Source organism: Falco punctatus (assembly GCF_963210335.1).
Source record: "Falco punctatus genome assembly, chromosome: 7".
Lineage (NCBI taxonomy): Eukaryota > Metazoa > Chordata > Aves > Falconiformes > Falconidae > Falco > Falco punctatus.
The window spans coordinates 17,857,450-17,884,576 of NC_137587.1; the positions used below are offsets into that span (position 1 = coordinate 17,857,450).

General features: G+C 36.3%; 1 protein-coding gene across 6 annotated transcripts in view; it reads left to right on the forward strand.

Annotated features, from left to right (window-relative positions):
- Positions 1–26,654, forward strand: part of SPRED1 (sprouty related EVH1 domain containing 1) — a 59,560-nt gene extending 32,906 nt beyond the window's left edge. For 5 of the 6 annotated variants that reach the window (XM_080395889.1, XM_080395890.1, XM_080395894.1 and 2 more), the window contains 5 exons: positions 2,124–2,298; positions 10,039–10,207; positions 11,510–11,559; positions 19,964–20,122; positions 24,876–26,654. In XM_080395889.1, coding sequence (XP_080252015.1) covers positions 2,124–2,298; positions 10,039–10,207; positions 11,510–11,559; positions 19,964–20,122; positions 24,876–25,535 — 1,213 coding nt within the window. In that variant the 3' untranslated portion in view covers positions 25,536–26,654. Of the gene's footprint in view, positions 1–301; positions 602–2,123; positions 2,299–10,038; positions 10,208–11,509; positions 11,560–19,963; positions 20,123–24,875 lie in introns of all 6 variants that reach the window. The other variant, XM_080395892.1, reaches the window with a different exon arrangement.
- The last annotated feature ends 473 nt before the right edge of the window (positions 26,655–27,127 follow it).

Here is a 27,127-nt window from a genome sequence, read left to right on the forward strand (position 1 = left end):
AAAATTGATGTGGTGTGTGAAGTTTCACTTAATTTTTCTTTTTTTCTTTTTTTTCTTTATCTGTTGTAGTTCAAGTTTTCTCATGTAGCCTAAGTGAAGTTCTGTGATATCCCTAAATGATGCTTGACTGAACTCTTGCTGCAGTCTATGGGTATACAAAAGAAAGCTCTAATATTCAGATTTGGAACCAAGTTTATAGAATGAATAACTTCAAAGATAAATTTGTAGTTTGCTTGAATGAAGAATAGCAAAGAGTGTGTAGGTTTAACCAGTTGGTACATCTTATTTCTGACTGTTTCAGAGGAAAGTCCCAGTGTCCTCAGTTTCTGTCAGAAGAGACTCTTCACCTGAGAGAAATGAGGCAAAAGACTACCTGTGTCTGAAGTGTACAGCTACAATCTGAACTTACCTCTGAGTGAAATACAGTGATACAGACCCGTTAATGATTCAACTTTCAGTAATACTACTGAGCATCAAGATACAGCCATTTTTATTTGCAGATATTAGCATTGATAGATGCATACAGTGAAGGATGGATTTTTCTTGATTATATTTGTCTGCTGTGTGGGAGGAGTTACTAAAAGATGTTGGTACAGAAATGGTGAGAAACACTCACTGAACTGTCATTTTGACTATGATGTTTAGGGGGAGGAGGAGGCTGTTTCTTAGCTTGGAGGGGGCAAACAAAGTCCCTCTAAACAAATTCACTTGCCTGTAAGATAAAATTGGATAGTCTTGTTTTTATTTCCCATTTTGCAAACTGTTATGTATTTAAGCTTTAGATACTTGCAGCAAAAAATTTTTTTATATATAAAAGTGAATCATATACATGAATCATATGTGTGTGTGAGAACATAATATATCAATTACGCAAAAAAGCCTACCTTCAGTTATTTTGGGACATTTAGGGTGTGTGTGGAAATAAAGCAGTGATCATTTTAAAATACAACAGTTTGGTGAATGGTTATATCACAAATAATTTTGTACAGAATGAACAACTTTGTCCTCTTCTAATATGTCCTCTTCAGTCCTTAAATTTGACATCACCAATGCAAACTGGCATAAGTATTTAAACCCTCAATCAGAAATACGTTGCAAAAGATACCGTGACATTTATTTCTTTAGAAGTGTTGGAATGTTCATTCATGGACTATGGAATTCACGCAGTAAACCATACTTCGAATGTAGGCTCTTAAAACATCTGTGGTAAACCATGGGTTTTTCCAACTCATGTAGCAGCAAATTCATAACCAAAACTAGAACGTGTCTTTTAATTTAAATGAAATAAAAGCTGAGAGAGAGATCACCAAAAAATTTTTTCCAAGACTCTGAAAAAGGAATTTATATTTTAAATAATGAAGTGATAACCATTTGTTTATTTAATAAAAATGCTAAATTATGGAAAAAACTGTTAAATTGTAAAATGCAAGTAATTTTTCCACACACTGCGAATACAGGAGAGAACCAGCTGGTAGGCACTGCAAATATCGGGTTTTAAGTAGCTATAACTGATTCTGTTTTGGAACCCTAGAGCATGTGTGTCCTGACCTACCCTTGCAAAGGAGGGGTTATGTGCGTGGGGAGGAGGGAGGGATGGACGAAGGGAAGCGGGGTTTCTGGCTGGAAGCCTGTTCTTGTTTAGATTTCAGTGGCAGAAGGCCTGACCTCTTTCTGCTTTCTTGTTCTCTTTTCTGTGCGATTTCATGGTGGCTGACTGGCTTCATGATTAGTCTAAAATAAATCGGGAGTTGATTCTTGTCCTTTTCCTGCCTCTGGCCCTCTCTAGCTAGATCACTGACTGTAAAGGTTTTTAGAAGAATATCAGTTTTGACTCTGAGGAACTATATTGTCCAGTTAAGTTTCTTTACAAGGAATCTCACGTAAGATCCAAGAAGTCTTAACGACATATATTAACGAAGATATAGAAGTACAGAGGAGCATATTTTGTAGGGTGGTCTTAGACTGGTTTCTTCTAAGTGACTTAGGAAGTACTGAACCTCCACAATGTTAATTAACATCTTCAGGGTTGTGGGTTTGTTGTTTGGTTTTTGTTTAGTTTTTTAACTAGACTTAGCTGATTTGCGTTCATGGAAAACTAATGTCTTCTTTTGCATCTCTTCCAGTAATAGTTATGCACGAGTGCGAGCTGTGGTGATGACCCGGGATGACTCAAGTGGTGGATGGTTACCACTTGGAGGGGGTGGACTAAGCTGTGTCACAGTCTTCAAAGTCATTCCCCAGGAAGAGAATAGCTGTGCTGATTTTCTTATCCATGGAGAACGACTCAGGGATAAAACGGTAACAATTTACATCCGTTCAATGTTCCCATTAAAACTACGTAGGACCTAAGAATAGATGTTTGCTTATTGTTGCTTTCAGACTAGAAAGTAAATTTATAGTCTCAGTCTAATGTTGTTGCTGAGCTTTTCTTCTTATCAATGATTGTATACCTTAAAGAGCCAATTATTTAAGTGTAATACCATGCATTTCTAGAATTAAGCATGTTGATCTTTTTGAAAGTTGAAAACATACTCTTTTCATTGCAGATTTCCATCCATTTGGGGAAACGTTTTGCTATTCAGGTTTTTTTCCACTGGAGAGTTGAAGTTAAATCTTCTTGTTAACCTGTTTATACATAATGATACTGTGTTTAATAGGATTATTGGAAGGTGAGATAACTTGTTAGAAATGCAAAATCTGAAGGAATTCCTCAGTAATGATTCAGTTAATTTTGGAGTTTGGCTATGATAAAAAGTAGCCATTTTACACAAAAACAACTTTTATATTGGAAGAAAGCATGAGCTGACAGGTCCAAGAGCTGATCTGGTTTGATGAACACATAGGCAATAGTCATTTTTCAGCTGTGTTAACTAAAATACCAGTAATAAACTTGTCTTGAATGGCATCACAGAAGTCAGCCTCACAAAAGAAAAACTGGTGTAGGAACCCAGCTATTTCTACCTGCAGACCTACAGAGGAGGACATTGGCTTAATAAGGCTTGCTTGGTTACTTGTGTGCCAAATAGGTTTCTGAAAGGGGGGACAGTTCTCACTGTGGAAACAAAGAGAAGTGGGGAAAGCACAAAACCTCCATCTTAATGACTTTTGTGACAAACTTTTTTCTGCCAATAATTTATGACTCCTGTGTAAGCTTAAAAGGTAGAATTGCTTCTGAGACCATGCTGCTGATTCTTTCTCAAGCATACCAGTTTTTCTTTTGAGGCAGGACTGCTGAGTTTTCTGCCTTGATGTGGCTGTTGTAGGAAGAGAGCATATAAATAGAAATTCTGCTGACTCAGTTGTTTCAGCGAGGCGTAGTGCTATTAGCAGAGTACCCTGTGTTCCTGCACCGCTATGAGCACCTGCAGTTCCTTCCTCACTTTGCAGTAGTTCCCTTCAGAACTTTTTTTAGCCTTATTGAGGCTGGTTTTGAGGAGCTTAATTGCATTTAGAGATACTTGACAATTTTCTCTTAATACTTTCGACATTCACAGCTTGCCTTCAGAATCTGAGGGTAATAAAACACTCAGAACTGAAGGCTGGTTCAATGTTTCTCCTGCATGCATATGAAAATGTCACAGCCATCGGCATCCTGATCTGTTTGTGCTCTCTCTCCTGCTTCCCCTGGGCAAGCCTTGTTTTGTTTCCACTTCTGGTAGAAGGCTTGAAATGTCTTTGCTCCTCTTCCTGTCCAAAAGAGAGCTCACGTTAGTATGAATGTTTTCTGAATTTTGGTTGTCCTGAAAAGATTTTTTTGAGTCAGGTTTTGTTTTGTTTGGGTTAGGTTTTTTGTATGTCACATCCTGGGGCTGTCTGTCCCCCCCTTCCCTGCTACTGTCCCCAGATGTGACCTACTAGTCTGCAAGGCAGATTTTCATCTTACTGCAGGTTTAGGAAGTTGCTGTTGGAAGTGAGCCCCTCAAAATCACAGGATAAAAGATGGAAGAAACGCAGCTGGGAAGAACATCTATCCAGTGTATGTCGAATAAAGCTCAGGGAACTAACAAATACGGATTTAGGCTGTGGGGAGGAATACTGTAGAGCCAGTGATACTTCGGTAAAAGAGTAAAAGGAAGCTATGTATGCATGTATTTCCTCAGATTTCAAATATTGCACTTACAAGCAACAGCTAATGTGTAATGAATTAACAACAAAGTTGCACAGTATTCAGCAAGACCCCTGTTGGCATAAAAGAAACAAGATCCTACGTCAGGTATGTGAGGACATTGCTAGGTCATGACAGTTTTTAGAAGGACGGTAGCAGGGACTGGAAGAGAAACACCAGACAGGGATCCAGTCACTGATTCTGAAACTGTTCTGAACTTTATGCTTTCAATATAGTTAATGAGGTTTACATTTGTTCTTAGGATATTCCTGTGGATTCTCAACTGCTAAAGCACAATTTTTGACCTTTTCTTTAATGAAGCCAAACAATTGGGTTTTTTAGTCCAAATTGAACTGATAGGTGACTATTATATGTCATAAAAAAAAGTAACAAAAACAACACCAAGAAGTTGAAATGTAATTGTCTATTCCAACTGAAAGAGTGGAGAAGGCTGTGTTCTCAAAGAGACAACCCTGAAAAGGACTGTTGAAGATCACTTCAGTGGCATAAAATGCTTTTCTTCCCCCCCTCCCCCCCCCTTAAAAATAAAGTAAAAGTGGAAGTTGTTATGGGTTCACTATGTCTACTACTGAGTAGGAACCAAATAATTTGATCATCATCTGATTCTGAGTAAGACTTAGATTGCATCTGCTGTTTCTGTGCTCCAGCATTGCTCTGATCTCATTTTAGAGTCCCTCACTGTGTAGATCTGCATACGTGAATAATCTTTGAAGTTAGTTGTACACTGTTCAGTCGGTTGCTCTGCCATAGTATCTGCAAAGAGAAGGTAGCAATATTGTTTTAAAAAAAGCTTCCTAAACCATTTCAAACATTTCAGCTATTGAGCACATGTGTCTTCAGGAATGTGTGAACTATTGTAGTATTTAGAAGTCATTACAGCGCAGTAAGCTGGACCACGATTTCCAGATCACCTTTTTTGCTGGGTACACACAGACATTTTTAAAAATACTTCTCTGGATTAAAAATGAAAGTAATCCTTACAAACAGAGTCTCTTCCTCACTCCAAGTCCCATTACACACTGTTAAAATACCTTTATAACTAGATGATATTTTTATTTCCTCTGGCCAGTAAGTCTTTCTTTTGTGCACTAGCTCAGCTTGCAGAAAAGGTGCAGATATTGCCTTATCCTGGAAAACCTATAGCATGGAAGTTGGAACACTTTTCTGGGACACAGGGAAGCATGGGTTTTAAAATACCTCAGGTTAGAGAGCAAGTGAAATTCAGACCTATGGCTTTTGCTGAAGATACATGGGAATCATGATGCCAGTATCATTCTTCAGCTTATGCATCAGTAGAAGGGTGGAATTTATTCCAAAGCAACCTGAAATCCATAGGTGAGGTATTTGTTGGAGGTATCTTCCAGATGCTTCTTAAAGGGTTATAGTCAAAAAGAATGAGAACTTTTATCTCTTGTAAACTAGCTTTACTTGCTGCTTTTCCAGGTACCGCTTCTGACGCTACATTGGCAATTCCATTCCAATGTGCCAGATGTCCCTATATATTTTATAGGGTATGCACACATTTAATTAGGATTATAGATTCAGTCTGTAAGTCAGCTGTATAAACAAAATACTTCGGGACTGAACATAAAATACCAAAGTTCCTTGTTGGGGGCATTTCTCATCATTTCTTTATATACCTGAGAAGTTAGGTCGTTCACAAAAAGCATCCTAGTTATCTGAGAAGAAAATCAAAAGTTGATGGCACCATTGAAGTAATTTAGGAGAGGGAATGCTCCCTGCTAGTTTGCTCAGGTTGTTTAGCTCTGCTTTGGAATGTAAGGGTATTTTGTGAAGACTTTGACATAATTACAAGTTTCCTGCTTTATTATATTCACTTTCCTAGGTCTGGCTCCAGCCAGTCTGCTTGGAACAATTGCACTCCCTCCTAACCTGGTCAGGTCTGCTGCTCTCTTTTACTGTGTTTACTGTGTCTTCTATCTTAATAGCACTAGTGTTAAACACACACTAGGCTCAAGCTTACAGGTTTTTAGGCTTTGGTGAATTTTACATTCTTGAATGAAAAGTCTAATAGACTTCTCTGTTTTCTTTATTTTTTTCTCTAGTCCTTTGCCATGCAAGTTTTTGTTGAAGGAGGAAAAAAAAATATGACTAGTATCTTTTGGATTGTGAGTCAGGAGTGACAAATGCGTTTAAAACCTTTCTTTTGAAGAACAGGTAATTGTGTAAAGGGAGAGAGAAAAAGCTGAAGCTGAATATAAATACTGTTCTTTTCTAAAAATCTTCTTTTCAAAAACCTAGTACATTTAGTTTTTAAATTGGCTTTAAAGTTTGAGAAGAGGTTGATTATGATGGGCTGTAGTACATTGTCTTTTTGAATTGGAAAAAGAAAAAAGGATGCATAGAATAATAATCACGTCACAGGGTCATGGTGGCACTGGGGCCACATGCTCTGTAGTACGCATAGGCTCAGGTCGTGCTGCTTGGTGCCAACACTAGAGAAAAGCCTTTCATTCTGTCTAGCTGAAAAGGCATTCAAAAGTTTAATCAAAAACTGTATACTTAGGTGTTTGTAGATTTGGGCTGGGAATGAGAAATTGTGGAAGTCTATATATAATACTGTAAGCTGTTGAAAGTACACCTGGAAACTAGTAAAATAATATCCAGTGTCTAGAAATATTCAATTATGGGGTCTGTTATCAAAATAGAAATTTATATCAAATGCAGTAAGGTTCTATTCATATTTATTTCCAAAACAAGCCCTAAGTAATGATGCCAAGCTCTTAAATAGTCATCTTATTTTTGTTTAAAAACACTTGGTTTTGAAGTGTTGAAGTTCAAAGTTTCTGACTTCAGCGATTTATCTTGTCTATACAAACTAAATAGTTCCTAATATCTTTAAAGAATGTAGGTTGTAGAGGTGAGGAAAGAAACTTGTAGCAAGCAAATATTTTTATGAGTAGCTATGAACTCATTAGTGTTGTACTTGTGACATCTGGATATTAAAAGATTTTTTTCAGTAAATAGTAGTAAGTAGACATACAGTCCTGTTTATGCTCTGAGAATTTAGATCTTGATCACGTGTATGTGGAGGTCTTCTGTCTCGAGCCTGATGACTCTGCAACATTTTCCATTACGTGCTGAGGTGGCTGCTTCATATTGGTATGGAAGTCTTATAGTCTGTCTCCAGATGAAGAAAACAGACCAGTAACCCATGTTTTTTAAAAAATGCATTTTTTTTAAAAAGCCATGACCACTTAATTTACAATTTTGCATGTCTTTGTGCTTATCACTGGAGATCTTAGGGAAGGGCTACCTAAAAAGGTTTGAAAGGCAGATGTTTGGTAACAATGTAGGAGAGTATGATATCTTCTTCATAAATAGGGAGAATTCTGAACTGTATCAAAGTGTAGTAAAAAATAATTGAAGTTTTGGATGTTTGAAGACTCGAAAAAATATCTGTATTGCCTAAAGCTTGGTTTCCGTTTCCAGGCTTTGGAGATATGTGTGTTGTGGTACTTCCTCCCCAGCCGCAGTGACAGTTTGCATGCTTCAGCATAAAGAAGCCTTTGACGGCATTATGTTTAGCAGGGAAAAAAATACATTCTTGCTGCAAAACATAGAAGTGTTTTGGGGGAGAAAAAATGTGCTTTAGGCGATGGTTGGGATTTTTTTTGTTTGGTTGGGTTTTTTAGTATTCTGGATGCAACAAAAACTATCGAAGTCTGGGTGTTTATAGATTTGTGTCCCACTGCTAAACCTGACCTACAGGTTTTGAGTTTTCTCTCTGGTAGCGCAGGCATAAAGTCCCACCTGTATAGATTCTTGTGTCTGATAACACGTACAGTTTTGATGCAACTAATTTTTCCCCTTTCGATACCTTTAACCGCTTATATCTACTGTGTTTACTGGTCTGTTTTCATACAGCTTTAGACATGAAAAACAGCATCATCCTGTCAAATCCGTTGTTTCCTTAAGCTGAAAACTGTTACAGTGTTGGATAGGATATTTGCTTGTTAATGATTGCTCGTCTTATAAAATGTTTTGAGGGTTGCACGTGGGGGGATGCGTGGTAGCAGAGTTGCTTTTGGGGTTGGGGGGTGTTGGTTTGGGGCTTTTCTGAGTTGGTTTAGGTTTCTTTGAGAATCATATCTTCTACCCAGTAAAGCTTTAATCCAGTAGTTTATCTCTAGTGCTGCTATCTTAAAAATGTTTGTCATCCAGGTATGAATTTTCAGTATAATCTGGATTAAGTCCTTTGGGAGTAGGTGTTCATTGAGATGCTATAAAATCAGTCCTGTGGTACTTTTTGTGGATATTTTGGGTGAAACTGCACACAAAATACCGTGTGTAAATAGTTGGTATTTAGTATAGTAGAGATGGCCCAATAGTGCTCACAGACCTAGAAAACGCAGTGACATGAGAGATCTTAATTTTTAACTCCTCTTTTTAGGAGGAAGCAAGTTTAAAATCATCAAAAGGAACAAAGAATGTAATACACCTTAGAACTGCAGAATGATACTTTTGTTTTTTCTGCAGCACTTTTTTTGCACATTTACAGCAAATAATTAGTTTCCTTCCTATGCTTTCTTCTAGGCTGCTGTATCTACATACTGTTGACTATTTAGGGAATTTGGAGTGAAGTAGCAAAATTTTTGTAAACTCTTTCAGCATTAAATGTCCAGAAAGAAAATGTCATCCTTCATCCTAAAAGGCAGTAAAACTCAAGAGGACATGATTAGCGGTGGGATGTAGGGTAGGGGAAATAAATAATGAAGAACAGGAGAAAAAGAACTGTTTGCCTATGTAATAATTAGACAGGGAAAAGAGTGGAAGAACAAAAAGGATACATAAGAACAGACAGATTATTTTTTTTTAATCTGGATTATTTTTTCTCAGTTTTGTTTATGATTAACCTCATTTTTCCACGTGCTATAAGAAATGTTGTATTTTTCTCTTAAAAAGCTGCATATGTAACAATGAAAATTCTGAAAATACATTAATGTTTAAATGATAGAATATTAGAATTCCTCAGTAACCTCTCAGTGTAGGTTTTCAGAATCTAGTAATACAGAGATACAGGTGGTCTTGCTGTGCATTTTATTATACCTAGTGCTACAGGAGCAGATCGCTGTGTGGCCCTTCATACTGTCTTGTTCACCTTGAATTTTTTTTTATCAAGAAACATTCAATGTAACAGTGTTGCATAAAATAATTTTTTCAGTTAAATTACATATGCAAATATATTTTAAAAACCAGCCAATTTAAAGTGGGAATATGATGTAAAGACTGAGACTTTGCTTCATAACTGAATATGCCTGTATACCTGTAACGGGTTTGTGGCCAAATAATTCTGTTAACTATTCCTAATTATTGTTTTAATTGTAGTTGAACATGAGCCATAAATATATTTGTCTCTAGGTACAGGCAGTAATGCATTAAAAAAATATTTTAGCTTTGGTTAATTTCAGTTTTTAAAACAATTCTCCTGTATTATTTTCTCTTGTCTGATAGCCTTTCTGGGGGAAAATGGGTATGGCCTGAAAACAGCATAAAGTTACTCTAGTGCTCAAAAATTTTATGGAATATGTGTACAAATAAAATTCCAAGTGATGCAGTAATACTTGATATCAGCACAGTAATGTTTTTTCAAGGTGTGGCCTATTTCATTTGCTGAACATGTAGCAACCCTGTAGTAACAGAAGTGCTTGCTGCAGGTATGAGATACTTCTGAGGCTGGGAAGATACAAATAGTGTCCTTCACCCATACCCCACTTATCAGCAACTGTTAGTAAATAATTTTGCCATAATAGAAACAAAGTTAAAATTACATCCTTGTAACAGGAGGATATTTATGATGTATGTTTTCAGGTAATTCATAAACTACATTTTGTTCTCAGATTTGATATATTGGTCAATGATATCTTTTCCTCTCGTCTTCTTTCTGGAAGGTGGTCTTGGAATGCACATTAAAGAAGGACCTCGTTTACAACAAAGTTACTCCTACTTTTTACCACTGGAAGATTGATGACAAAAAGTTTGGCCTCACATTTCAGAGTCCTGCTGATGCAAGAGCATTTGACAGAGGTATTCGGAGAGCAGTAGAGGATATTTCCCAAGGTACGTATTTCAGGTGAAGGGGCTAGCAGAGGTGTAGGGGGTTGTTGAGTATTTAATAAATAAGATAAGTCAAAGAACTTTGCGTAACGTTAATATTGACAGTATTAAGAATTTGGATTGATCTATAGCATATTGAGATTTTAACAGTTTTTAAATAGTACTTCTGGTGTTTTTAAAGTGCCATTCATCAAAGTGTCTTAAATTGTTTCACAAACACTAACAAGGTAATTTCCTGAAACATCCCTACATAATAAAGCATTGCCTTTTTTTTTTAGAGATGAAGAAATGGAGGAAGCTAGTGTGTTACATTGTCTTACTTGGATCTTCTCAGAAGCTTGTTACAGCTTCTGTGTTCTTGGAGGATAAGCTATGAAGTTCAATGATTTGAGACCTCTTGAGTTCTTTTTTCTATCTGCACATACTTTCACTTAATAGTTTTACTTGTTTGCTAACAGCTGTCAGAGTAGTTCTGAGGGCAGGTTTATATGGGACAGTAATATGACTTAACTGGTTCCAGTGCTTCACTGACCTCATGCAAACTAGTGGGCAAAGTGCGGAAGATGATCAAGCCTCAATTCTGAGCTGAAAATATGGTAAATGTATTGCTGGATGAGGAAAGGGAGGGAGGGAAGAGAACAGGTGTCTGTTGAATGGAAAGAACATCTCTTTCAAGCTTGTAAAAAGTAACTCAAAAGGGAGAAATTTAAAAAAAAAAATATTCTGTGCCGTGCTGTAAATTTGGGGATTTAATGTGTGTTACCATATTAGCAAAGGGAGAAACATGTTTCTGAAGGGAAATGCTTTCTGACATACTAGAATGACTTCTTTTGAATTGTGCTGATATCATCCATATCCCTGCAAGAGAAATAATTAGAGAACATGTGAGTCCTTTTCTCTCTTAGGGTCTCACAGTGCCAATTTGTGCTGATTTATAGCAAAATAAGCACAGCATGCATTCATGCCAACCAAATGTATCTGCCTTTAATTTTCAAAATGCTACATTAACAAGAATATACTCCCTTCCTTCTAACTTATGGTGACGCTTTCAAAATGCTTTTACAAGGTGTGAACATGAGAGGAGTGTGGCTAGGAACACTGATTATATAAAATCGAGAATGTAGAAATGAATGATACTAAAATCAAAATGAAATACTGTGATCTACTGGTTTTAAAAAAGTAAAAAAAGCATATTTGTATCATTATAGTTGGATATTGAAGGATGATGTGAACTACTGGAAGCAGTAAACTGTAAATAAAAAGAGATTAAGCTTGCCTGCTTTGGTTTTTTTACTTTTCCTGTAGGTTATCCACCCTCCCAAAATGATGTTGAAGTGGCAGAAGACTGCTTTCAAGTGAGTATTTAAATTTTTTAATAATTGCACAGTTATTTTTGAAGAAATTTATTGAACAGTATTTGTTCTCATTAATGAGAACAAGCGAAATAAGAGCAATAGCAAAATTCATTTTAATGAAATATGTTCCAGAACAGTTGTCTGGAAGACTTACAATATTGTCTATCCTAACCTAAGTGGTCAATATTTAATCAATAGGATGATTAACCATCCTGAGATTAACTTTTAAGTTTACAATGTCTGTTCTAGGTTATGTGTCCTCTTTGAACTCATGGGAACATGAAGTATTCTTCTGGGGAAAAAAAATAAATAGGGGGTCAAGAATCTTCTTTTACACACACATCCTATTTGTTTTCCTAGATTTCAGTCTGCAGTGATAGACACTTCTACCATTATGTGGTTAGAGTTGAAAAGCTTGTAACCATGCTGAGACAATGGTTACAAGAATCTCATCCAAACAAGGGTGGAAGTTCAGGTAATTTTTTAAACCACACTGAAGATAAAGCAGTCGCTAATTGAGATGCAAATTTTTATTGATCCTTATTTGCATCATTCAATTCCTATAGGTCATAGGAGCACAAGGGGTAAAAAACTTACCTCCTACTATGCTTCAGTTGTAGTGCTTTACACAAATACTGTGTTAAGTACTGTAACACTGATGTGTAGCACTGCCTGGTAGTATCCAAGAATCCATGTAATTAAAAAGCCAGTATAAACAAATATTATGGATGCATATATAGAGTAAATAGCTGTAATATAACTGAGTAAAAACCTACTCGTGTCTGTGTGTGTTTGTCATGTCATTTCCTGTTTACAGTTTCAGGGAAAGTCTTGGCTCTATTCACACATTCATTTCTTGGCGTGTAGGTATTTAAGTTAATATGAAGCTGGTACAGAAACAAATTGACTCATGGGTCTTGGTGACAATTCAGAAAACTGATAGTATTTCCTAAGGGGTTTCTTGAGGGAAAGAGTTTTGTCGTTTATGCAATATTGAATTCTTTATCGGTGTAGATAGATGCGGTGTATCTATCACCCATAGAAAATTAGCAGTCTACTTTGAAGATACAGGTAAGAATCAAATTATGATAGGAGACTTGAGAGTTAAGTATTTAGAGAAGATACTGTAAGATACTGTACAGTGGCAAGGTGGAAGAGTCTCCTGATTTCATTTTATGGTCGAAGTGTATCTGTGTAAGTGTTGGCTGTGCAATCACCTGTTCTTTATTTGCAGTGCTTTATTTTAAGGCAATTTAAAGTAAAGTTGCTATAAATATTACATTTTTTGGATTTAAAATAGGAATGAGATTTTGATAAGGTAGAGGAGATGTGTGCCAAAGTTAATGCGATCCTTGATCAGCTTTTAAAAGACTTGTTTAAACATGCTTTGTTGCAAGGATTAATAATTGAGCAATTTCTACAGGCCTAATGAGATTAGAGGAAACTAATTACCTCTTGATTATGCAGCCTAGTTATTTTGTTTCTATATAAGGATGCCAAAATTGAAGCAAATATCTGCGATTCTTTATGTTTGCAAAGTTTCTTATTGGGAAAGTGGAGAAAAGTGTGTTTACATCATCTATTCTATATAGGTGTAAACATTACATATATTTAGATATGTAAATAGATGATGTATGTTTACTTTATGTATTTTTAAATAAATATATCTATTTTAAAAATATATTATAACTTACAGGTACAGACAATCCTGTTTGGTGCAAATGGCTGGTAGAATTATCTGTTACATTCCAGACAGGAAAACATTCTTCATGACTTCACCACAACACACTTTTGCTTAATTATGGATTCGTGCTGTGGATAGATGGCAAGAATTAACTGTTTTCTAGAGGCAAAAAAGCTAGCTAGTTTCTCTTACCATATCTCTGCATACCAAAGTAAAATAAATGATACTAGAATTGCCTATTGATAACAATACCAGAAGTGGGGAAGAAAAAAAATGCAGGGAAGCCTGAACCCACCCTGGTTAGGTTAAGTTTGATCTAAATCAGGTTTATGTATCAATACCGAAGCCATAATTGCAGGGTTATGAATGTCAGTGTGTAGAAGGCTGCAGCATTTTAGTTACAAACACCAGGTCTAGTCATCAAGAATATACCAAATAGTGTACATCCTACTCCAAATGATTAATTCTTACCTCCTTTTAAGATTGATACTCTTGTAAGTGGAAGTTGGTACCCCAGAGTTTTTTCACTTGAAAGCCTGCTCAGACCATTTTGTTTAAAGATAATTCATTATATATTTGAAAAGTCATGTTGACTTGTCCCCCCTTCTTCCCACTCCACTATAGTTTAAAAGGACTAGTGATCCCCCCACCCCTGTTTATTCTGTAAGCTGTTTTCCCAAGTGTCTAATAGTATTTTTGAGTAAGTTTTGGAGTATTAGCTATGCAAGGGCATTTTAGTGTGTGGATAGAATGCTAAAGAGCAGGTTGACACATGGATATGAGGGCAATGGGATATTTGTTATTTTGTCAGAACAGTCCCCCATAACTGTAACTTTTAACCTCATGAAATATTACAAAATTAAGCAGTGGAGCCCCTCCATTAAAAATATTAAGTAGTCATAAGCTGTTTCTAAAATAGCAGAATATCAAAAAGAGGAAAGGGTATTTCACACTTTTCATAGCGTGTTTGTTAATGCACATATCTTTGTCTGTGCCCTGTAGTAACACGTGTATTGGTATTCTTCAGTTTCATTTTTTTCTTCACTAGTTGGTATGGTAGTCCCCAGGATGTCATCAAGGTGCACTTGAAAATACTGATTTTAATAGGCCTTTGTCAGTTACATCATCTGCTGCCCAGGTGTTTTGCCTACGCTGTCCTAGTCTTCTTACACAGCAGGAGTCCTATATTTAGTGCATATTTGTAGTATGAATATAGTTTGTGCATAAATTTCATTGGCAGTGGGTTGTTTTTTTAAATGAAGATGATAAGTGATGAAGAAAGCAAAAAATGCTTCATAAGTTATTTTGCTGGCTGGTTATATTCAACAGTACAGAGAACAAACAAGACAATCCAAATAAGATCAATACAGACAGCCTTCTGATCTAGTCAGTGACACTGCTGTTATGCTCCAATGCTTACTTGTGATAAGTACTATCACATTTTATAAGTGTAGCAAGCAGAAATAGGGGTTGTCCAAAATTTACATGTGCAACTCTTAGTTTAGTGTTTGGATTTTCATTTCTTATCTTGTGCTTTCTAGGCTAACATTTTGCTCGCTATGCTTTATCCTGGGTTACTAGATTTTTATTTTCTTTTTTTGTACAGTTTTTAAAATCTCATAGAAAAAGCATTCTTCTTACTGAAGATAAAATAAATCATTTTAAGAAGAAATAGCTTTGTTATAGATTGTTTCGATGCTCTGTTGTTCAGAAATAATGTTAAAATCTTAGTATCAAAAGAAATCACTGAAGGGTGTTCATACTTGCTTGTAAAGGTTGCTTAAATGATTACAATTACTATTAGTTGTTTAATGAACGTATCATTTGCAAATTGTTTATATCATTAAATAAGCCTTAGTTTTACTAATTTCAAATAGAAGTGCACAAATTAGTTAATGGGGACCTAGCTGGCTTCCTGTAACGTTTGTAAATGGACCCTGGGAATGTATATATACTAATATGGAAATACATACTGGGAATTAAACCAAACAGGTAGGAGGTTTGGATTTTTTGGTGTAAAACCAGACATTTTGGACATTTTGAATGTAGTACGCAAGCAACTTGCTTTAAGTCAGTTTGCTTGTTTATTCAAAGCTTGTCTCAGATTCTTTTCCTCTACTAAATGTAAACTTGTTGCTTTAAAACTCATCTAGCCTAACTGAAAAAATATGTAAAAATCAGGTGGTTTTTTTTTTCTTATAAGTAAATCTAAATGAAATTTAGAGTTCATGGATGTAGAAGTACTTTTATGTGTGTTTTGAATGCTGAAATTGCTTTTGAGAACTGAAAAATTGAGCAGTTGAGTTTTGATTTCCTTCAGGTTTTGTTGATTCAGCCATACTGGCATTATTTATAGGCTACCAACACAACAGTTTTGAAGTAATAAGAAATGGAGCACTTATACTTCTGAGTTTCTTACTACTTGCAGAAGACTGTAGACTGATAAATTATAAGCACAAAAATAAGTTTGTCATGTTCTTTCAGAAATGAGTACATGGATTGTTTTTTTGTCGATATGAAGGAGTCTGCAACTTACACCATCTTACATGGTTTTGATGCAGTCAAGGAGGACAAAAATGTTTCATATGCCTCTTTAAATGCACTATTTAGTGACCATTTAATTTATTTTGTGTGTTAACAAAAGGTTCATGGTTTTAACTTGCAGAAATAACTTGACATTATGACTTGTAAGGAAATATGAAATAGTTTACTCTTGACGCTATTGTTTTTATGGAGCAAAAAATACTACATGATAGAACACTAAAGATTAGCAATATTTAGTGCACCTAAATTGACTAGGTGTAGTTCCTAGAACTAAAAGTAATATGAATTTATATTATTAATTTAAAATAAATCTAATAATATGTGGTGCTAAAATTATTTGTGTTTGTTAAGCTTTTTTGTGGAGTAGTATTCAAAAAAGAGGAGGAAGTTTCTCCCCACCCCACCCCTCACCAGCATTCCTAACAGCCTCTTCATATCTCCATCTCTCTTATTTCCTTGGAGTTCCTTGGAGTTTGTGGTTTAATTTATTAGGTCCTTCCTCAGAATCCCTAAAAACCTCTCGTATGCTTTATACATTCAGGTAGAAGAGCCCTGGAACAAAAAGGCATGTCAAATGCCTTATTTTTTACTTTAAACTGTGTGAAATGTTCAGAGTAATCTAGGTAATATTTGAGTCAGTATCAGAAATAATACCCGATTATAACAGTTTCTTTGCCAAATATGAAGATAGTTGCTCCATCAGTCTTAGAAATAGATAAAGCAGGAAGAAGTTACTCAAATATTTTTGAAACCTGTATCATTAATTTACCATTAAAAATTTAAGGACAAAAACTTTCAAATACTTCTTGTGTTGGTTAGCATCAAACAGCAGATTTTTATGCTTCATGGGAAGTAAATACAAGAACTGGGATGCAACGGAAATGTGGTCTCTTCCATCCTTCTGTGTAATCATTAAACTTACTTTAGAGCAGAACATTTTAAACAATGTTTGCAGAACAATGTTGAATTCTCTCCCAGACTTAACTCTGGCAAACTGGGAGAAGTAAGGAGAGAAAAATTGAAGAAGAGAAGCTCAGTCTGGTTTTCATTTTCTCTACAGCTGTCATCTGGCTTTGAATTCTGCTGGAGAGCTACAGCTGGAGTCATTTTATTGCTTTACCCAGCATCCTTTTGCCTGCGCGCACAGAAATGTTTTAGTAGTCTTGGAAAAAAAATTCAGAGTATCTCTTAGCAACCATAGGACAGTAATTATTATACCAGCAGCTGGGAGCAAACCAGATTTCCGTTGTGCATTAAAAACTGGCGTAGGTTACTTTACAGATGATACTGAATAACCTATGCCAGTACTGTACTTTGCAGACTGTGGTTAAAGATATTGAATGTGGGCGGTGTAATTGCTTTGGACAGTATAAAAGGGGAATGTGTGCATCTGTGTTTGTGTCTAATATTCTGTATATTTAATATACTAAGCTTAGTTCTTGTGGAAAACTTTACATGTTTGGGTTTTACTTAAATGCATTTTCAATACAATAGAATTATTGTTTCTAGGGCCTCTCCCTTCAGGTTGTCAGTGTTTCCATTATAAATGTGGGTTTTCAGGTGTTTATGACCTTGTCGTAAAATGTCCCATTGGAGTGGGAAGCGTTGTCCAAAGGAAGCCTTTTTGATAGTAATAAACATGGTTTGGCTGTATCTAAACTATCAGTTATTTAAAAATAGGGAGTTCAGGATATTCATCTGGCATTTCTGTAGTTCTGCATAGTGAAAATTCATACGCTAAATAAGATCGTAACAGACCTGATGGCTTTTAATTTTTCATAAATACCAGAAGTGAGGCTGTGTCCCCTTACCTGTAGTTCTGGGTTGGTAGGCTGAGTGTTGTGCTTTCTGAACAACTCAACTGAGTTCTTGCCTTACAAAGGTCGGATGCCTTTCTCCGTCTCCTGCCACCCCCAAATTTGTCCTTGAAGTCAATTAGCTTGAATTGTGGTGCCTGTGCTGGAATTTTATAAAAGCATTCCTTTATAATTGCTGTGTATAGGGCACAAAGGCTTGCTTTAAGATTAAGGTTTGTATTTCATACATCAGTGTCTGGCACTGCTAGTTAGCACTGTAATAGATGAGCAGTGCTTGCATCCTTTATTAGATGGAGCCCTTCTTGACTGCCAAGGGGAGGGAGTGTCTGTCTGTGTGAGCATGTGCATGTGTCCTTTTTGCTCTATATTATAGGTAGTTTATTTCCAAAAAAAAAAGGTGTGAATCACCTGCAGGGACAGGAAATAATGCAAGCTGTTGCAAACCTTACCCAGGGAAAAAGACTGGCTTGTGGGTAGTATGTTTTTTATCCCTGGGAAGGAAGAAGCAGTAGTTTCTGTAGTGCTCATCCTTCTCCCTAGACTACTCAAGTTGATGATAGCTGGGGAGAGTAAGGGGGCTACATAGTGCATATCACGGTGGTTTTTGTAAAATGGCTTCTAGCTGTTCAGTGTGTTCCTAGCTTAAATAATTTCTGCTCATAAGCATTTTTATCATTGCTCAAACCAAAAATAGTTGTAGACATTTCTTCCTCATTCTGAGTGCAGCTCTCCTGTGGTTTGAACCAGTGTTTTGGAAGCTTTTTATGTCATTGGGCAATGTACCTGCAGGAGTACCTCCTGCTAGGAAGATGTTTGAGATTGCACTAATATTTGATGCTTTTTGCTCTTAAAATAAGTATACATCCATGAAACCTAACTCTTGCCAGTCATTTTAACATTTCTTCTGTACTCCTTTCCCAGCAGTGTTAACCAGAAAATTTAATTTTGACAGCAAGGTCAATTGCTTAGCGGTGGTGTCATGCTCAAGGATCTGCAAAAAGTACTTCTTTCTGTAGTTTTGCCTGTCTTGAATTTTTTTCAGTGGAACTTTAACCTGATTGAGCTATTGTCTTTCATGGGGCATATGCTTTTTAGTATTAATTAATCCCCAATTTTAATTTTTTTCCACTGAGTGCTTCTGAACAATATATATAAATTCTTAGGGATGTGATTATTTCCTTTCTCCTGAAGATCAGCTACAGAACAGCTACTTCCACTTCATCTAGATGTCTGAGAACTTGATACGTTAGGCTTTAACGTATGTGAGGTGCTAATGTAATCCTAGAATAAGTTCCTTAAGTGTTTTGGTAAATGAAAACTAGTGAATCAGTGTTAGTACTTAACCTGCCAAAACTTCAGGTTTGCCTCTGCCTCAGTAGTTTTCTGCAGTACTTTTATTGTTTCCCACTTAATGTTTTCTTGATATATACAAATCCTTACAATAAAGCTGAAGCATTCTCACTGCTGGAAGTTGGATGATGCCAGAATTTTCTCAGTGCTATCAGATGATGACAGCCAGTTAACTTCACGACATCTCTCAGTACAAACAAAACATTGTACAGTACATTTTTTGGCAGCCCAATGGGATCTGTATCAATATGCTGTACTGTATCCTAAGTATATCCCAGTTAGTTAAAGAATGAGAACTGTTTGTTTTTCTAGTCTTTCCAGAAACTGGATCATCTCACAAGCCAATTTTCCACCCAAACATACTTCCTCCTTATTCTGTGTGGCACATGTCCTGCAGATATCTCATTATATATTGCCACGTGGTCTCATTTTTGTATCAAATTGCCTGGTAATAACCTTTATGTCAAAAAGACAGTTATTATTAGGGGGTTTTTAATACACACTTGCTGTAATTAGGTATTTTAATTGAACCAGTATATGTTAAAGCTAATTTCTGTTCCTTTCCAGTGGATCTTGCCTTTAATTTATTAATAGGTCTGACTAGCTTTTGCCTTATTAGTCTCAGAAATATTTTCCTCCAGTTGTATATTTTTCAATACTGACAGCCTCGTGGGTAGTTAAAGAAAGTATAATCTCAGAGGCTGAGCTAATCCTTTCTTGAAGAGGTTTCTTGGTCTCATTTGGCAACTGAGTTACAAAGGCATGTATCTCTGATGTCCAAGTTGTGTATGCTCTGCAGCGAAGGAACCCTTATTTTCCAAGGCTTACTTGGAGTAAAGAAAACACAACTTATAAGTACTTCAAAAATGTGCATTTGAAAATACTTGTGTTTATAGATGCCTCTAACACATTATTTAGAATATTAATGCATTTATGTATGAACTTGGTGGTTTTGGTGTGGTTTTGTATAAATGCAAAATCATTTTAAGGGAGTTCTTATGTATTCTAGACTACTCAAGAAAATACATCCGGTTCATTAATGAAAGATCACCTTTTCCAACACGAAACTGTAGTAACCAGTGAACCTTACAACAGTACAAATTTAAGGCCTTCAGCATTTGAGGATTTCAACACCAGGAGAGCCTGTTTTCCTAGCCAACCTAACCAGGTAAGGCTACCAACAAAAAAAGCGGTTCTTTACTTGCTGCATTAATGACACAGTGTAATTTCTGACAAGAAAGGACTTTCATTCTAAATCCCTGTATATAGCATTATACCCTCAACTTGTTGAAATGATGAATATAAACCTTGCAGCTGAAATGTTTCCAGCATTATGGTGGCAGAGGTAAAGCTTTGTGAAGGTATTTACCCATGCATGTAGGGCAGCAAACATGAACATCTTTCACTTTGAAGTCAGTTTTCTGTATTACAGACTTCTGTATCTGCATCCCTGAAAAACTGTTTATATTTGTTCTGTTGATTGGCCATGAGCTCAGTCTCGGTTACACATGTACTAATACTGTTTCAATTAGAAATATTGAAAAGTATCTTTTAAATTGGTATCTTGGATGCATTACACAGTGGGGCACTTCCGCTAAAAATTTTTAGTGGAACATTGTTTATGTTTTCTAACTGCTTATTTAAACTAAAATACTCTTATTTTGATACAGTAAGGAAAACAGTGTATTAGTTAAGCGTAAAAAGTATTAAGTTATTGATAAACACATTCTTAAAACAGAAAAAAAAACACTACTGTGAGGAAGGCTGATATACAGGCATTTTCGTGAAGGTGGTCATATTTATATAACAGTAGATCTGAAAGGCAGTGTTACAGCTTTTCCTTTAACAGTATACATTTTGCTTATTTGTAAGCCTCAAAAGAACCCACATTTTCTGTAGACCGTAGAAGTAGGCTTAACAGCAACTTGGGTAATAAATAATTTGAGGGTCTTATACCTAAAGCAAACACATGGGAAGATTTTTAGAATAAGCTTAATAACAGAAGTCAAAGCAGAATGCAAGTTCTAGTTGTGAACACTTCATCAGAAGATATTTCTGCTCCTAGAAGTGAAGCTTTTTAATACCCTCTGTCATTGTTGCAAAGCAAGATAGGATTGTGTTAAAGTCTTGTATCATCTGCTTTCTGTTTTATTGGGCAAAAGAAGCAAACAGTGTCATCTGGAGAAGTAACTTGAAAAAAGAAGGAGCTTGAAATCATGAACTTCAGATTTTTAATCCTTTATATGCACCAATTATCTCTTTCTGTAAGTTACCTCACCAGTACATATTTTTCCCTCTTCCCATTTACTTGCGAAGATAATTTTAAAATTTCTTAAGTAGAATAGATGGGTGATTAGCTTATCGGAGCTAATGCTTAACAGCTGCAGTAGCCAGTGATGTATGTGCTGTTTGTCTTCACTGAGTTGTAAAGACAAGTGCAGTAGCCTAAAATACCTGTATGTTTTAAGAGCGCATACATAATTAGATACTGAGAAAATGATAATTTAAGCTGTGGTACACTGGGTAGTGTCTGTCTGATAGAAATGAACTAAGAATTTCTTTGAAATGACAATGCTAGAATTCACGTCTTGTAGACTGAAGTTACAGGAGATTCCATGGGAATTTAAGTAGATATTCTTTAAAATACTTTTCTCATATTGTAGCACCACCTGCATCTGACACTCCATGCTTTTTGCATGGTCCTGTGGTGCACACATTTAGAACATAGGCAAGTCAGCAAAATCTCACATTCAGTATGTGTGCACACTGCACTGTCCCTGCTGAACTCCATGTGTGTGACCGTGTGGCACAGCAGATCTTGAGGTAAATACCTATTTTGTTTCAATTTTGTATAAATTAAGTTTGAACAGTCTTACTGAGATCCTAAGTTGAATAGCTCAAGAAGAAAATGCTCAAACTAAAGTGATTAATGACAGTTCAGCTCTTTACCTGTTATACTTTGGCTGTTACTAAAAAGTACCAAAGACCCTCAACTCTTCAGCTTCTGATATACTGAAATGTGCTTGTCTTAAATTTAGTACTTGACAATGATATATTCAGCTGCTGCTGTCCTCATATTGTGGAATTGCAAGCTGAGCAAAATCAAGTATATCTGTTTGAGGAGAGACAGGGAAGGCTACAACACCAAGCAAGTGTCTGTGCCTTCTTTAGAGGTGCAGCCCTTCAAGTAAAGTGTAATACTAGTGAGTTCAGTCATGTCAACAAACATTGTCTCCCTTCGTGTTTCAGCTGTTACACAGAGATGGCACTTGTACTGAGTTACAGTTTTGAATGGCTAGAGGACTATGTATGTTACTGTCGTTGAATTTTGCTTCTATTTGTACCTAACTGAGTCTGGATTGTGTATTCTTCAGGTTTCCTGTACCTCGTGATTTCATATAGGTCCCATTAAGCAGCCAATACATAACCACTTTATTTATAGAGCTTTTCCAACGTTTCTCCTGTTTGCTTGTGTTTCAGGATTTCCCACTTGCTTTCTTAGAAACTTATTAATATCAGTTGCATAAAGAATGTAGTGCTGCCTTTTTTTGTAACATGTCAGACCTTAAGCACTTTAGTAGGTGTTTGGCTATGAACTTGGAAAAAAGAAATTAGTTCTATGTATTGTGTGTGTTCTGCTCAAACAAAACAAAACAAAGACTTGAGGAGAGGTCAGATTTTAGTTATTAGTCTTTATAGTGATCTTTGATGGCTGTTAGCTGTCTGAGGAATGGGAGGTTGAGGTTGGGGTTTTGGGTTTGAGGTTTTGGGTGGTTTTTTTTTTTCTTTTAAACAACGGGTTTTATTTAATGTCTTAAATGCATGCATAATATTCTGTGTGGACAGTGGGGTAAGGATCCTTTATGCTTGTGACATGCAGAATCGTAATAGCGTTTTTTATGCTTTTTCCCTTAAATTTATGCTGTTAACTGTTTAAAAAAGCCAATTAGCCATAGCTAGTTATTGATGCTAAAACAATAGGCTCTTTTTCTTGTTTGAAAACAGAATAGTGTTGAGAAGCACTCCACTTTTATAAGCAAAGGAGAGGCCCAACTGCTTGCATCGGAGCCTGGGGAAGTACGGAGAGCAGTGATGTTAGCTGAACGGGATATAACCTTTCTTCACCCTGTATGCTCCAGACTTTGTGGAAGTCCAGCTATGTGGCTCAGAGCCAAGGAAAAAAAATAATTTTTGTTAGCATACTCCAGTTGAAACTCCCAGGGTAAAGCAGCTCTAATTACAGTTCTGTACTTATCACACAAGGATTATTAAGCAGGGGGGAAGTGATGGTTAGAGCAGGCTACAGATATTCTTACATAATCAGAAGCTGGCATATTTTAAGAAGCTATCCCTTCCTCTTTCCCAGCTGCCTTCTGTCTTCCCCCCTCTGCCTTCCCAGGGCATGCAGACCTCAGTGCAGTAGGAGCATAGGCATGTGCAAGTGAAATAGAAATGTGTTAACCTAAAACGAGATCTTCGGTAGTTTGTTGTTACACACTGCAACTGACTAGGAACATGCCGTTCAGCTGTTGTCCTAGACTATGGAATGGTGACACATTAATTCTCATTAATTTGATCAGTACTAATAAGGTAAAAACACTCTCAAAGCAACAGTACTGATGTCGAACATGCATTCCCAAATAGTTCATGATTCTGGAAGAATTTGTAAGTCTGATGGTTTAGGGAGTTGTTGGTTTTTTTTCTTAGTCTTTTCTGTGAGATGGTTTGCAGGCTGTGCACTTGACAGGAGAAAAAGGCGGAATTTGACTTGAAGCTCGCTTATATTCTGGCTCCGATTATAATAGCCCTACAGTGTAGGAAAATAATTGCCTGTCTGTAAGGCAGGAATACTGGGACATACTGAGACTCTTGCTTTTTTGCTGCACTATCTACTATTTTCAGGAGGTCCTTCCATACACGTGCTACATTTTTATCCTGTCGTCATTTGCACTTTTTCTTGAAAGTCATTTGTAATGTGATTTCAGTAACGTTTAGTGGCAGTCCCCTATCTTACACTTATCTAAGGTCTGCAGTATTTCATTTTGGACGATTCAAATTTGCCACCTTCAACAACTTTTTAATGCCCCCATGCCCTTTCATTGTAAGGCAGAATAAACAACTCTATCTTATCTCTCTGCTGTTTGTTTTGTATGTTCAGCATGTTCCTTCTTACTTGCCTTTTGAGGTAAAAGGTCTTGAATTATGGTCAGCTGGTTACAAGTCGAGAATTTAAAAAGTACTTGGGCGTTTGGTGTCCTAAACTAATTGATTTAAGTACTGTGTGTTAGCTAAGGGGAGATGCATTTAGAAGCCACTGTTATTTATTGATCCTGCTACAGAATATTATTTTTCATCTGGCAAAATCCTGCTCTAGATTACAGCTTTGAGAATAACTAATGAGTATTCAATACTGTTGTTGCACAGGTGGAGGGAGACTGAAAACTTGGAGCAGAAATAAAGAGAAGCTTCTCCTAAATAACATGAGTAACTCAAAGTGAATGTATCAGGGAGTTAATTTTAAAGCACTGTGTCATCACTGACGTGAAATCAGCAGGTTCATGTAAGGCGTAATTGATCTGAGGAATTAGTTGCCGCTGTAAGATGTTAAAACCTGAATTTTGAGCATAATTCAAAGAATAGTATCAAGTTCTGTGCAGATACGGAAACATCCAAAGCTCTTACAAGATCCTAAAAAGTCAGAAGAGAATACTAAAGCTCATGGTCCTAATATCATGCAAAAGGCTCGTTATTGTGAGGAAGTCTGTAAATTGTACTGGTAAGAAAATAAGCTGCAGTTTTTCTCTTCCAGCAACAAGGAAAAGAAAACCTGTTTTTTAGTTTTCTAATCTAAGTTTTACTTTGTAGGTAGACATAAATTTGGAACTTCAGTATAGTAAACTTACCTTGCTTTGCCATTTCAGGTCCCACGGAAGTCAATCAGGCACGTTAGCTTTCAGGATGAAGATGAAATTGTTAGAATAAACCCTCGTGACATTTTGATACGTCGTTATGCAGACTACAGGCATCCTGACATGTGGAAGAACGACCTCGAGAGGGATGACGCAGACTCAAATATACCATTTTCTAAATCAGACGGTAAAAAATCTGACTATTTATACCCATGTGGGGATGGAACTAAGTTGAATTCCCTGAAAGACTCAAAGAGTTCTGTGGTATTTAAAACTCAGCCTTCCTCATCAAAATTTAAAAACTCAAAAAGAAGAAAAGAGGATGGTGAGCGTTCACGCTGTATTTACTGCCAGGAAAGGTTTAATCATGAAGATAATGGCAGAGGAAAATGTCAAGATGCGCCAGATCCTATTAAAAGATGTATCTACCAAGTTAGTTGCATGCTTTGCGCAGAGAGCATGCTGTATCACTGCATGTCAGACTCTGAAGGAGATTTCTCTGATCCTTGCTCATGTGACACTAATGATGACAAGTTCTGCTTACGCTGGTTAGCACTGGTGGCACTCTCGTTCATTGCTCCATGTATGTGCTGCTACCTCCCCTTGAGAGCATGCCATCACTGCGGTGAGGTATGTGGGTGCTGTGGAGGAAAGCATAAAGCTGCGGGATGAATCAGTCTTGTGCCAAACAGAGCTGAAAAATCTTTGTTTCCAGGAAGCATCTAACTTGGATTTGAGGAAGCTTTTTGGCAAGCTGAAGGGAATCTTCTTTCATGTAAGAGATGCTTGATGTGGAGGAAGCAACAAGACTTGTCAGACCTTGGCATTTTACAAGTGCTAGCCATGCCTAACTATTTCCTTTGAGTGCGTGGCGTTTGTTGCAAGTTGTGAAGGAGATTTTGCAAAGGAAAGCCTATTCTTATTATTGGCTATAAAATGAGTATATAAACTATGATTATACTAAAAGGGATTAACTTTTGCCACTTTGTACATTCATGGTTTAGGTGAGGGGGCTCTTTTAAAAGGATTAAAACTTATCTGAGGGGAGATTTTAACTAAAAGTGCACTAGCGACAGTTGATTTAAGATTAAGAAAAGTTAATACTCGGCAAATGAGAAATGAAACTGATTTTAAGTGCAACTAAATCACTTATTAATAGTTTTTTGGAAGCGACTTTATGTATAAATAACAAATGTTTATATTTAACTAAATGTGTAAGGTACGAATTATTACATGTTAAACTTTCCTTCCCTCTGATGTAGTAGGTATGGACCATATCTACTGTCACATTCCATGGTAGTATTTTAAATATTTATTAGTTAATTTAGTCTCATTTTTATTCCAGATGGACAAATTGGTATTTTTCAGTCCTGTTTCCCTTCAGCTACAGTTTGTGTTGAGTTGTATCCATACATTCTGATAATCTAAAAACCTTTAAAATATTAATTATTCTAGTCTTGAGTGACCAATATTTTTTTTTGTTAAGCACAGATGTAATTGTCTAAAATGTTCTTGTTAGAACATAACATTTATTTTTATATATAAATTACTTTGATTTCAACATAATAGCAAAAAGGAAGTTGTTTCTGTTGCTCAACCAGCAAGTTGTTTTCTTTTGGGGTGTCCTCCAAAAATACTTTATTGCATATTCAAATGTTCATTAAGCAAAAGGTACATTAAGGCAGTTGTAACAAATTGTCATCAGTGTTCTTGTTTATCCTTCTGTCAAACTAGGATCCTGTTCAGCTGTTTATCAAGTACTATGATTAAAACAAAAGATTAATAACAAAAGTGAAATTGTTTTCATTATTTTGAACTGCAACTTTTTCTTACTTGAACGGGCAAGAACAAAAGTACTGTGTGTTTTGCTCAAAAACAAAAACAAAAGACTTAGCTTGAGAAAAAAATTACAGCCCAGGCAAAATTGGAGTGAACTTCTTAATTGAGGAAATTTGGAGGGAGGATGGGGGAGGGAGTGAGAGAGAGAGAGTGTGTATGTACGTATGTGTGGTGGTATATTGTGTACGATATTTGTTATGGCTTTGTACTTACTAAGTGTTTAACTTTCAGGTAAGAATTAACTGATTAACCCATAGACAAATTTTTTAATTTTTTAATGCGGTGCTCTGTCATAAAGTAAGAAACATTTCCTTCTCATTAAAGATAAGTGAAACACTAAACCCAGTCATAATTCATTAACAAAGGTGCCTATTTGATATCCGGGCTGAAGCTGGGACAGACTGTCCTCAGTATACCCTTGTTAT